We start from the raw sequence: 13,456 nt of genomic DNA on the forward strand, positions 1-13,456 counted from the left end.
ATGAACAAATTGCTACCGCTGCAGCTTCCAGATTCAGAAATGCTTTGCAGAGATGGACGCCATGTTTTAGACCTTGCAGCAGTGAAATTCGTCGATCCTGACTCTTCCCGATGACTGTCATGTCTCAAGGGCTGCAAAAATGGAGATTATCTAGAAATCTATTGTCTCTTGGTGCAGTTGTGATTTTAGTATCCAATTACATAATCTTTTGTCAAAGTTTAGGAGTTGTAAGGAACTTCTAAACATTGGTACAGGTAAATGATTTCCAATTTTATTGTTTTTCTATTAGAGGTATCACTAATGGGAGATAATTTTCTTTGCAGGTCCTTTTGATACCAAGGTGGAGGTTGTTAGGCAATTTGTTGTAAAACGACCTCCCCGGGCGATGATGTAACCTCGGTTGTTTATTATCAATCGACCTCGACCATATGATTGATTAGTATATCGACACAATTATCGAGACAACACAATCCACTTGTTTATGAACTGTTCGAAGCAACCTATTTTAAATAGTGTTGCTCACGGTTTTCGCTCCATTTCTTGGAAGGCTATATTATTATTGTTGAAGCCCACTTAATTGAGTCGAGCCTTTGTTTTTTGGTCCACCACTTAACCCTAACCTAACTTACCTATTTGGACATTTTACTTGGCATATAATCCCTCACTCTCTCTCGGCCTCCATAGAGTGCGATTTTCCCTTTCTCTTTGTGAGACTCCCTCTCGGCCTCTCCCTCTCCCTCACTGTGACCTTTGTGGTTAACCTTTGTGGGCACATTATTGGGTTTCTCCTTCTCCAATTGGTAGCAACCGGAGTGGGCGGCGGCAAGTGGTGGTGTTGGAGTTGTCTCAACGATGTTAGTGTCGATATTGTGGTAAACTGAGCCCGATTTTACACGTGGTGGCGGTGGAAATCAACCCTACAATTCCCATGTGATCCAATTTTCAAATAGGCCATTCGCTTGTTTACCATACTCTTTAGTAATATCTAGAACTGCATACCATGTCAGTCTCCATAGACTAAAGCTACTTATAAATGAACAAAAGCCCAACAAATATCAATCTGCACTGTCCATTTCCACTCATTTTCTGACCAAAGCAGTGGCAAGAAATCTTGGGTTTTTCTTGGCCATATTAGGTCTATTTCTTGGCATTGTTTCAGCTTCAAACTGGAACATTTTGAATCAGAAGAAAGGGAAATATGGGCTTCAACTCACATTGAAGAATTACTGTGAGAGTTGGAGGATGAATGTTGAGCTACACAACATAAGGGATTTTGAAGTTGTGCCTGAGGAATGTGTTCAATATATTGGGAAATACATGACATCAACTCAATACAAGGTGGATTCTGAAAGGACAATTGATGAATGCACAGTTCATATGTTTACTAGCTGTGATTTCAAGAAAGATGGCAAAGATGCCTGGATTTTCGACATCGATGATACGCTTCTGTCCACTGTCCCTTACTACAAGAAAAACAATTTTGGGTAAATTAAAGACATTACTTGTTAATATTTTAAATGAACTATTGTCGATTTATTGTTAGATTCACTCAGACATTTAGAGTAACTTTTTGTGCGTCGTCTAGGGGTCGGAAATTGAACTTAACATCTTTAGAGGAATGGATGAGCCAAGGGAAAGCTCCAGCTCTAAAGCACTCTTTGAGGCTTTTCAATGAGCTGAAAGGGCTTGGGATTAAAATCATTTTGCTTTCTTCAAGAAGGGAATGTCTCAGATCTGCTACCATTGATAACCTTGGTGATGTGGGTTATCATGGCTGGACTAGTCTCATATTAAGGTTCGTCGACTATCTAAACTTTCAAATAATGTGGTTGTAATATGTGAATATTGTGCACCTGAAAAGGACGTGTGAAAAGTAAATTTCAAATGAAAAAATTACATTTTTGGTTTAATTCAGGGGCGAAGATGATGAAAAGACGACATCAAGAAATTCAAGGCTGAATTGAGAAAGAAACTGATAAACAGTGGATATCGCCTTTGGGGCATTTTAGGAGATCAATGGAGCAGCATTGAAGGACTCCCATCAGCAAAAAGGACATTTAAGCTCCCAAACCCTCTCTACTACGTTGCTTAAACCTTACAAATTTTTGGTATCCATAAATTGCAGAAGAAAAAAAAATTCTTTTTTTCCCATTTTCTTTTTCGGGTTTTTCCACTATGTGCTTGATATTCATGAACTGAATTATTTAATGAAAATAAAAATTTGACCAGCTTGTGTGCTGGTTTGATGATATGTTATTTTTAAGTCCTTTGAAGGGCAGATTTGAAATTGCTCAAGACAAATTGCCAGTCACAACATGCTCAAGACAAATTGCCAGAGTTGAATACCAGTAAACTACATCTTATTGATCAAGCAACAATGTATATGCACATAACCTAGACACTCTTAGACAAATGTTCAAGAACTCTTACACAATGTCTTCAAGTGACTAACACCTTGAACTCAGGTGCACTATACGTTATCACCAGAAAGCACCAGCTACAATTTCTTCATTTCATCCTGTCAACTGCTTCCATTTACCTGGCACAATATTCGAACAAACTTCCATCAAAACAGCATCTAATGGCTTCCTTCGACAGGAAACCATCTCTGTCCCTGTCCAGGACGTATAGAGTCACCCATTCCATTTTGTTGCAAACCTACAAATGTAAGTTTGGCTCAAAAACGAACAGAAAGAAAGCCGGTTTATAAGTTTTGGTCAGTTGTACAGACCATCCAAAGATGTCAAATGCTTGTCTGTTGTCTCCGGTCCTTCCACAATTCTCCGAGCGTTAGCTTATTGGGCACTGTCCATGCGTACTTACCAAAAACATTGTCAAAATTGAATTCAATGTATAGATTCCCCGATAGCTACCACATGAAGGATATAATTGTGCATACCTTCCTTCCGTGTCATTGGTTCCAGAATCATTTCCATTCTTATGAATCAATTTTGATAGTCCTTTGTGCCTCCAGTGGCGACTAGATCAATGCATTATTGCTCCCTAAGCCCTTTTTTCCGTGTCTTGAAGAGGATAATTTCACACCTATCTCACTAAATCAGTGAAAAAGTGCTCCGTGATGGGTCACGGTGTCAAAATGGAAGTTTTTCACCTTCAAGATAGCCTTACGTATGTTATGTATGTATATAGGAAAGAAGGGAGAAGGTAGCCTACCCAGTAAATACAATATAATTTGAGGCACGAAAAAAGAAAACAAAAAGTTCGGAAGACAAGGAGGGTTATTGAATGCCAAACACGCAAGGAATGATTTTGTTTCTTGTACATCTCTTTCCAATCCATCTTCACACTAGAACAAAGAATACCTTAAAAATCAACTAATTAGCAAATAAGTGACTAATCCTAAAAGGCAAAAGTACAAGTTACAAAATTGTCAAAATAAGCAATTACTTATTTCCGATTTTCACCAATAATAAAAAATGTCGACTATTTCAAAACTTCCTTATAACTTTTAAATTTATGCTTAAAATTTAAGCTTACTTCCTTCTAACTTTTAAATTTAAGCTTAGCAAAATAAGCCCTGCTTCTCAAACAGGGGCTGATGACAGATATATAAACAGGGGGCCAAGGTGGAATTTGAATTGCAAGGGCTGAGGTAATTTATATGCCTGTCCCCAGCCCTATTTGAGTAGCATTAGTGTAGCAAAATATGCTCTATACTGATTTGGCATGAGCTCGATTCATAAAGTACTCCAATAAATCATTCTGGAAATCGGAGAATTTACAAAAAGTTCACTCTGCCCTCGTACATATCCAACAATAAAGGATGGCTTTTTCTTTCAAATTCTACCCTGCTACTTGATTTTGTTATCTGGAAATAGTTGAATATTGACATAAGACAAGTAGTTTAAAGAGAGTGACAGATACACAAGCCGCTAGACTCTACAAAATGATTCGTAACAATTTAACTGCATGATTATTGCCTCACTGTACTGAACATCCATGGTCGTTTCTGAAATATGGAAGATGAATATTTTGATCTTTGCTCTAATTAATTTAGGTGTGCCTCGATTGCATGTTTTGTACAAGAAATTTAGAAAGTAAATCACAATGTTGTTTCAAAGTTCTATGCCAAAATCAAGATCAGTTGCAAAAAATGGATTTATTTATACAATCAAAGACTTCAGAGAAAGCTTTATATAAACTATACATAAATACAATTCTGAAGCTTGCAAATTCGGAATTCAAGGCTTCAGAGAAAGCCTTATAGAAACTAGTGATGGCAAAAAAACCCTGCTCCAATCGTTCCGCCCCGAATGGGGGCAAAGACACTTGCTCCAATGGGTTGGTGGGACAGGGAGGGGATGCCCCGCCACGTGAAGAGAAAAATAATTTCATTTTACTCTTTTGTTTTTATATTCTGTTCAAAATAATTTTCATTATTATATGTACAAGTGGTATATAAATACAAATGTGAGTTTGGACATATGTGCAGCTTTCTCCACGTAATTGGTCTAAATTCATTGGCACACTCCATGATGCACATAAAACTACCACCTAAAACTGGGGGCATTTTCTTTTCTGCTGGTAAAACCTCCCCCCAGTTTCTGTGTATACATGTATATACACTCAATATTCTCCCCATTATTTTTCATCATCATTCAAATCCATTGAGCACAAACAGTGAATAATTTTAGCTGTACGTAAGAAGAAGAAGCTGAAAATGAGTTCCACAAGCAGGGCTTGGTTAGTGGGAGCAAGCATTGGAGCTGTTGAGGTTCTGAAAGATCAGGGATTCTGTAGATGGAATTATGCAATGAGAATACTTCAACAACATGCCAAGAACAGCCTCAGATCATACACTCAGGCTAAGAAACTTTCTGGAGCACCCTCTTCAACGATTATATGTAAAAAGATGAAGGAAGATCACAAGTTGAAGAAATCTGAGGAATCATTGAGAACGGTTATGTATTTGAGCTGTTGGGGACCTAATTGAATTGAATCTCCAAACCCATATTTGAGCCGTTGGGTTTCAGTTTCCTCTTCTCTCTCTCTTCAAAAACAAGGGGCATCTAGGCGTGCCCGTCCCGCTGCCATCCCTAATAGAAACGACAAATATACATGATTCTAAGCTTATAAGTTTAGAATTGACATACAAAATTTCATTCTAAATGGCGTCCGAGCCTCTCTTGTCTTGACCAACACTCAGCCTGGCTAGGTCGTACAGTGACTGACCTGGCTTTTTACCTGCAAGGTCGAGTCAGCCTGCCACACTTTACACATCTACGCAGTTGAAGCACAAGATGCATCTCCAAAAGAGATATAGGCGCTCGTCCATGGCATAAATCTGAAACCTTGCCATTCCTAGTTAGCATCAATAACACTATTTTAGCATGACTTTTTATGAGACAAATTGTATTTGCCTTTCTATAGGATTCAAATTTGGCCCCTTTTTTATTTAGCAAATCAAGTTCCACCAATCTATCTTGCTATAAGGGAGAAGATTATATGTAATTAAGTTGTTGTTTTGGGATCTTCAATAGTCATGAGCGATGCTATTCATTGTTAGTAGAGTTCACAAATCTAGGTGGCAGTAGGTCCCTTAATTCATTGGATTAAGATGCTGCCATCTCGACCGGTGATATTTTTGCTAAAGATGAAAGCCAAAATCATTAATTCACCCCAAACTTGGCTACTCTTCCTAAAGCTAAAGAGAGCATTAAATACCATAAAATAAAATAAAGGAAAATTGTAGTGGCAATATACCACTATCAAACACTATGAAACCTGAAAAATTCATTAAACTTTGAAAATACAAGTATTTTTTAAGTGTTAATAAATTGTGGATTCATGAAAAGCGTAAATAATAAATGAATGTTAAGCAGTCAGTCTTAAGGTCGATTTGGCCTGAATTTCGTTTTTGCTCTTGCATCCTGCGGAAGATCTTTTAGATGAAGTTACCTTAATTTGAAAATTAATTTTTAAAAGAATATTTTTATATTTCAAAAGTGTTGTTAGATGAAGCAACACTGGAGCAGTTTCCTCATCTGAGTCATTGTTCATTTAATGCGAATCCAAGGGCAAGAAATCACAAGGAAAAGTTGTGGGAATAAATAGTTAAATTTAATTGTTAAGCTAGAAACACTTCCATAAAATAAGTCGAATCGGTTCAAAAGTAGTTTTTGCGTCATAGAAACTCATTTTGACTTTTAGGAAGTCATGCAAAACGAATCCTCAATATATCAAAGTGTTATTTTCGTCAATTTTACTTAACCCACTTCAGACAATCTAGCTGAACTGGGCTTAGTTTATTTTTGGCCCAAGTTGTACCAATCCCATCGAAAGCCCTTCTACAAATACAAATACCAATGGTGCTATAAAAGCATTACTCTACTTGTTAACAGAGAATGATATTTAGTACCAATTGTATTACAATACCGGACTAAATAATATTGGATGATATCAAATGATATTATTAATTAAACGAGTCATCTATTTTCTACATTTTACTTTGTCAATGAATGATGTATATGATATCAAAGGTAGTGCTAAGTAGTATTATTAATAATAACGAGCTAATATAATCAGTTGTTATAATTTTAGTGGAGATAGTTAAATGAGGACAAGAGATTTCGACTCAGGTTATAGTTGACTTTTTAATAAAAGTAACTTTTTCACGTTTTTCTAGTCAAAATTTGGAAAATTGTTCAAAAATGCATATCTTGGACTTGAATGAAGTGAAGAATTTTAATGTTAAAAAGTCTAATTTCACAATTATATAAGTTGAGTAGGAATTGACATCTTACTAGCGGTTCTAATCTACTAAGTGTCAGTACCATAAAAAATATGATTTAAGAAAATCCAAGAGCAGAAGTAATTAAAGATTCTTGGGTCCTCGATTTTTTTTTCTTTAAATAATAGTCATACTGCAAATTCTATTTTTAAATAACTCAATTATACCAATTATTCTGATTTAGCTTTCTTTCATTTATTTTATGTTAAATAATTGAAAAAAGCAATTTTGGTTTTGGAGTGGAAACATTTCATAAATAGATCCTTCGATTTGTGACAAATGGTTTTACATCATGATATAATAATTCAAGAAATATTATTAAGATCAAAATATTATTGTCAAGTGGTATTATTTTATAAACAAAAAATTGCATCATTGCATTAACAATATAAGATTTTTTTTTTTAACTAATCTTTTTTTTTTAATTCTTTTAAAATTAGTTATTAACATCGAATATTTGACTTAAACTTTTACCAAATTATGAAAAATGTAAATTAAGCTCTAACTTGAATCGAAATTGAGAAAGTAATAAGGACCATTAATCTAATTTATGACATTTTTAAACTACAATAATTAGAAGAGGCATTTAAAATATCAACTCATGTGTCTACTTGGATGAGCTCTACAATAATCCAGTATTATACTAATTTAAATATGCAGGACGAAATAAGTTCAAACTTAGATGAAATGTTTAGTCTATTGAAATACTCCATGAAAATGAACATGTTACAAATTTGTCGACTTTCTTAATTTTTTTGCCATTTTCATTTTATCTACCATACTAAACATGAACAGAGTCTCAGTTTCCATCGAGGAAAATAGTTGGAAATCAAGATATTTTGAGTGTGAATTTCTGCTCAATGATCATTCCTTTTCGTCCACCTTATATACACTTACAATTCAATATAAGCAATTACATACAAAAGGAATATTCTAGTCCTACCAACAAAGTTCTACCAAGTGGATAACAATTTATATTCCCACTCCTAAAAATTGGGAAGTGTGCTGGCTCACACCATGGATGTTGCTAGCTGGTTAACTGCTCCTTTTAAATTGGTTGAGTGGCTCCAACACCCCCCGCCCCCCTACTCCCTGAAGGTGGAAGTGTCTCTACCACTCCAAGCTGGTCTCCAAGGAATAAGAACCTTGAGTAAGAGAAAGGTTTTGTCAACAAATCTACTGTCCGATCTAATGATGGAATATAACGTATTTCCAATTCTCCTCTTACAACTTTATCTCTCATGAAATGAACATTGAGTTCTATATGCTTGTGCGTGCATGATAGATCGGATTTGAGGCCAAAGCACTTGAACTTAGATTGTCACACCAAATTCTTTGAACTATGTTTTGTAATATTTTTAACTCTTCCATTAGGGACTGAATCCTTCAAGTCCAATATTAGGTCTAATTGCCTGTTAAACAATTAAAATAGTAGAACAAGATAGTCTATCTACAGTTATAATTTGACTATCGAATTAAGTCTGAATATTTGGCCTAAATTGACACGAAAATGACTTTATACTTAACATAATTTTCTCAATTTAAATCCAATTTCCAGCATTAAAGTGAAATTATACTAGAGCACGTGGAGGCTACGAAGCCCCTGAGCATTTTAGTTTCCTTTTTATCTTGATTGGTTTTGAAGCTTTACGAATAAAAGTTGATACGGCACTGCTTAGTTTTTTGACTCTGGCAAATATTAGTGAAATTAAAGTGTCTTTATCATTTACACTCGCATCTCCTTTCCTACTTTGAATTGTTATTTTAAATTTTCAAACTATCACACTTGTTCAGACCAAAAATTTCATAGCCTGAAACAAAAGGAAATGGATAATTCAAGTAAAAATGCTGTTGGAAACAAAAAATCTTCATAGATTATATTCATTTCATTGAAGTATTTAGCAAAAAAAAACCCTTTTTTCAGCAAATCGTCATCTAAAGAATCACATTATTTGTCCACTTCATTCTTTGTGCTTAATAGTACTTGTCCGTGCTCGACTTCGGTAAGATGGATCGAACAACACTCGAAAATATAAAAGAAAAGGAAGTTAAAATCTTGTTAATTGTGATGTTCAGTCTTATTCAATACTCTGTACAAAACATGTCTTTTAAGATGAAGGTTCACAAGCTGAACCATCTGCCCGTTTATTCTCATTGGAAAGAATTTTGGCAGATTGAACTAACTTGGCTATAGCATGATCTCTCTTTGCCATTGATGGGAGCCTTTCACCTGCCTCGGCATGCAACTGAACTTCCCATCCCCTGAATGCCCCTTTTCTATTATATACTCAGAGCTAAACAACTTCCCATCCGACAATAAAGGATGGCTTTTTCTTTTAAATTCTACCCTGCCACTTGATTTTGTTATCTGGAAATAGTTGAATATTGACATAAGACACGCAGTTTAAAGAGAGTGACAAATACAAAAGTCGCTAGACTCTAAAAATGATTCATAACAATTTAACTACATGATTACTGCCCCATTGTAGTAAACATCCATGGTCGTTTCTAAAATATGGAAGATGAATATTTTGATCATTGCTCTAATTAATTTAGGTATGTCTCGATTGCATGTTTTGTACAAGAAATTCAGAAAGTAAATCACAATGTTGTTTCAAAGTTCTATACCAATGTCAAGATCAGCTGCAAAAAGTGGATTTATTTAAACAATTAAAGACTTCGGAGAAAGCTTTGTATAAACTATACATAAATACAATTCTGAAGCTTGAAAATTCGGAATCCAAGGCTTCAAAGAAAGCCTTACAGAAACTAGTGATGGCAAAAAAAAACCCTGCTCCAGTGGCTCCGCCCCAAATGGGGCCAAAAATACTCTCCCCGATGGGTTGGTGGGACAGGGAGGGGATGCCCCGCCCCGTGAAGAGAAAAATAATTTCATTTTACTCTTTTGTTTTTATATTCTGTTCAAAATAATTTTCATTATTATATGTGCAAGTGGTATATAAATACAAAAGTGAGTTTGGACATATGTGCAGCTTTCTCCACCTAATTGGTCTAAATTCATTGGCACAATCTATGATGCACATAAAACTACCACCTAAAACTGGGGGCATTTTCTTTTCTGCTGGTAAAACCTCCCCCCAGTTTCTTTGTATACATATATATAAACTCAATATTCTCCCCATTATTTTTCATCATCATTCAAATCCATTGAGCACAAACAGTGAATAATTTTAACCGTACGAAAGAAGAAGTTGAAAATGAGTTCCACAAGCAGGGCTTGGTTAGTGGGAGCAAGCATTGGAGCTGTTGAGGTTCTGAAAGATCAGGGATTCTGTAGATGGAATTATGCAATGAGGATACTTCAACAACATGCCAAGAACAACCTCAGATCATACACTCAAGTTAAGAAACTTTCTGGAGCACCCTCTTCAACAATTATATGTAAAAAGATGAAGGAAGATCACAGGTTGAAGAAATCTGAGGATTCATTGAGAACGGTTATGTATTTGAGCTGTTGGGGACCTAATTGAATTGAATCTCCAAACCCGTATTTGAGCTGTTGGGTTTCAGTTTCCTCTTCTCTCTTCTAATTTTTGATTTGATGGTTTATAATATAAATCGTTTCTATAATATATTTCGTTATTGTTTTAATGTTAGTTTTTTAAATTAGCAATGAGTCGCATAATACACATTTGAATGCGGCGGCGGGGTGGGGGGGGGGGGGGGGGGGGGGGGGGGGGCGGTGTACTCGACCCGCTGCCATCCCTAATAGAAAGAACAAACATATTTGATTCTCAGCTTATAAGTTTAGAATTCACTTACAAAATTTCATTCTAAATGGTGTTCGAGCCTCTCTTGGCTTAACCAACACTCGGCCTGGCTAGGTCGTACAGTGACTGGCCTGGCTTTTTACTTGCAAGGTCGAGTCAGCCTGCCACACTTTTACACCTCTACGCAGTTGAAGCACAAGATGCATCTCCAAAAGAGACATAGGCGCTCGTCCATGGCATAAATCTGAAACCTTGGAATTCCTAGTTAGCATCAATAACACTATTTTAGCATTTCTTTTTATGAAACAAATTGTATTTGCCTTTCTATAGGATTCAAATTTAGCCACTCTTTTATTTAACAAGTTAAGTTCCACCAATCTATCTTGCTATAGGGGAGAAGATTACATGTAATTAAGGTGTTGTTTTGGGATCTTCAATGGTCATGAGTGATGCTATTCATTGTTAGTAGAGATCACCAATCTAGGTGGCAGTAGGCCTCTTAATTCATTGGATTAAGATGCTTAACAACTCCATTGTACAACCGTTGCCATCTCGACCGATGATATTTTTGCTAAAGATGAAAACCAAAATTATTAATTCACCCCAAAACATGGCAACTATTCCTAAAGCTAAAGAGAGCATTAAATACCATAAAATATAACAAAGAAAAATTGTAGTGGCAATATACTACCTATCAAACACTATGAAACCTGAAAAATTCATCAAACTTTGAAAATACGAGAGTAGTTTTTAAGTGTTTATAAATTATGGATTCATGAAAAGCGTAAATAATAAATGAATGTTAAGTAGTCGGTCTCAGGGTCCATTTGGCCTGGATTTTGTTTTTACTTTTGCATCCTGCCGAAGATCTTTTAGATGAAGTTATCTTAATTTGAAAATTAATTTTTAAAAGAAATTTTTCTTTTTCAAAAGTGTTGTTAAAGGAAACTACACTGGAGCGGCTTCCTCATTCGAGTCTTTGTTCATTTAAGACGAATCCAAGGGTAAGAAAAAGAGAGGAAAAGTTGTGGGAATAAATAGTTAAAGTTGATTGTTAAATTAGAAACACTTCCATAAAATAAGTCAAATTTTTTGCATCACAAAAACTCATTTTGACTTTTCAGAAGTCATGCAAAACCAATCCTTATATCCAAGTGCTATTTTCATAAATTTTACTTAACCCACTTCAGACAACCCAGCTGAACTGGGCTGAGTTTATTTTTGGCCCAAGTTGAACCAATCCCATCGAAAGCCCTTCTACAAATACTAATAACAATGGTGCTATAAAAGCATTACTCTATTTGTTAATAGAGAATGGTATTTAGCATCACTTGTGTTACAATATCAGGCTAAATAATAGTGGATGACATCAAATGATACTATTAATTAAATGAGTCATCTATTTTCTACATTTTACTATGTTTGTCAATAGAGACAGATAGGGGGATTGGGCTGGGCTGTAGGCCCCCCCCCCCCCCCCACCCAAGAACATTTTTTTAAGGTTTTTTTTTGGTAAAAAATCAGTTTTTATGTGTAAATTTCTTTCCGCGTAGTAGCTCGATTTGAAATTTTGTAACACGATCATGGATCCAATCCTGGATTCGTCCCTACTGTCAATGAATGATATATACGGTATCGAAGGTGGTGCTAAGTAGCAGTATTCTTAATAATAAGAGCAAATATAATCAGGTGTCATACTTTTAGTAGAGAGATAGTTAAATGAAGATAAGAGATCTCAACTCATGTTATAGTTGACTTTTTAATAAAAGTAACTTTTTCACGTTTTCTAGTCAAAATTTGGAAAATTGTTAAAATAGGCGTATCTTGAATGAAGTGAAGGAACAAAAAATGTAAAATAGTCTAATTTCACAATTATATAAATTGAGTAGGAATGGACATCTTACTAGCGATTCTAATCTACTAAGTGTCAATGCCATAAAAAAGATGATTTAAGAAAATTCAAGAGCAGAAATAATTAAAGATTAGTGGGTCCTCGATTTTTTTTCTTTAAATAATAGTCATACTGCAAATTCTATTTTTAAATAACTCAATATACCAATTATTCAGATTTAGTTTTCTTTCATTTATTTTATGTTAAATAATTGAAAAGAGCAATCTTGGTTTTGGGAGTGGAAACATTTCATAAATAGATCCTTCTATTTGTGACAAATGGTTTTACATCATGATATAATAATTCAAGAAATATTATTAAGTTCAAAATATTATTGTCAAGTGGTATTATTTTATAAACAAAAAATTGCATCATTGCATTAACAATATAAGATTTTTTTTTTAACTAATCTTTTTTTTTTTAATTCTTTTAAAATTAGTTATTAACACCGAATATTTGACTTAAGCTTTTACCAAATTATGAAAAATGTAAATTAAGCTCTAACTTGAATCGAAATTGAGAAAGTAACAAGGACCATTAATCTAATTTATGACATTTTTAAACTACAATAATTAGAAGAGGCATTTAAAATATCAACTCATGTGTCTACTTGGATGAGCTCTACAATAATCCAGTATTATACTAATTTAAATATGCAGGACGAAATAAGTTCAAACTTAGATGAAATGTTTAGCATATTGAAATACTCCATGAAAATGAACACGCTACAAATTTACCGAATTTCTTAATTTTTTTGTTCATTTTTATTTAATCTACTATACTAAACATGCATCGAGACTCAATTTCCATCGAGGAAATGAGTCGGAAATCAAGATATTTGAGTGTGAATCTTTGCTCGATGGTCATTCCTTTTCGACCACCTTATATACACATACAATTCAATCTAAGCAATTACATACAAAAGGAATATTCTAGTCCTATCAACAAAGTTCTGCCAAGTGGATAACAATTTATATTCCCACTCCTAAAAATTAGGAAGTGTGCTGTCTCACACCATGGATGTTGCTAGCTGGTTAACTGCTCCTTTTAAATTGGTTGAGTGACTCCAACCCCCCCCCCCCC

The 13,456-nt window shown here is 34.8% G+C and overlaps 3 protein-coding genes and 1 pseudogene across 3 annotated transcripts; all 4 read left to right on the top strand.

Annotated features, from left to right (window-relative positions):
• On the top strand, positions 1–1,488 carry LOC111381036 (vegetative storage protein 1-like). The gene is made up of 3 exons (XM_023004732.1): positions 1–81; positions 805–854; positions 990–1,488. The coding sequence occupies exons 1-3, from the start codon at positions 1–3 to the stop codon at positions 1,486–1,488; spliced, it is 630 nt and encodes a 209-aa protein (XP_022860500.1).
• A 29-nt stretch (positions 1,489–1,517) lies between these two features.
• On the top strand, positions 1,518–2,225 carry LOC111381030 (annotated as a pseudogene).
• A 2,292-nt stretch (positions 2,226–4,517) lies between these two features.
• Positions 4,518–5,526, top strand: LOC111381034. The gene has a single exon (XM_023004729.1). The coding sequence runs from the start codon at positions 4,682–4,684 to the stop codon at positions 4,952–4,954; it is 273 nt and encodes a 90-aa protein (XP_022860497.1). The 5' UTR covers positions 4,518–4,681; the 3' UTR covers positions 4,955–5,526.
• A 4,278-nt stretch (positions 5,527–9,804) lies between these two features.
• LOC111381032 lies at positions 9,805–10,292 on the top strand. Its single transcript, XM_023004728.1, has one exon. It carries the CDS (start codon positions 9,970–9,972, stop codon positions 10,240–10,242), a length of 273 nt encoding a protein of 90 aa, XP_022860496.1. The 5' UTR covers positions 9,805–9,969; the 3' UTR covers positions 10,243–10,292.
• The last annotated feature ends 3,164 nt before the right edge of the window (positions 10,293–13,456 follow it).

This window comes from Olea europaea, unplaced genomic scaffold (genome assembly GCF_002742605.1).
Source record: "Olea europaea var. sylvestris unplaced genomic scaffold, O_europaea_v1 scaffold2240, whole genome shotgun sequence".
Classification (NCBI taxonomy): domain Eukaryota; kingdom Viridiplantae; phylum Streptophyta; class Magnoliopsida; order Lamiales; family Oleaceae; genus Olea; species Olea europaea.

Bases quoted from the DNA above. Each gene is read 5' to 3' on its own strand.
- LOC111381034 (XM_023004729.1), top strand. From the start codon at position 4,682: ATGAGTTCCACAAGCAGGGCTTGGTTAGTGGGAGCAAGCATTGGAGCT.
- LOC111381032 (XM_023004728.1), top strand. From the start codon at position 9,970: ATGAGTTCCACAAGCAGGGCTTGGTTAGTGGGAGCAAGCATTGGAGCT.
- LOC111381036 (XM_023004732.1), top strand. From the start codon at position 1: ATGAACAAATTGCTACCGCTGCAGCTTCCAGATTCAGAAATGCTTTGC. The intron at 82-804 runs GTGAAATTCGTC...TCCAATTGGTAG, and splicing joins ATGTTTTAGACCTTGCAGCA to CAACCGGAGTGGGCGGCGGC. The intron at 855-989 runs GTTAGTGTCGAT...AGTAATATCTAG, and splicing joins GTTGGAGTTGTCTCAACGAT to AACTGCATACCATGTCAGTC.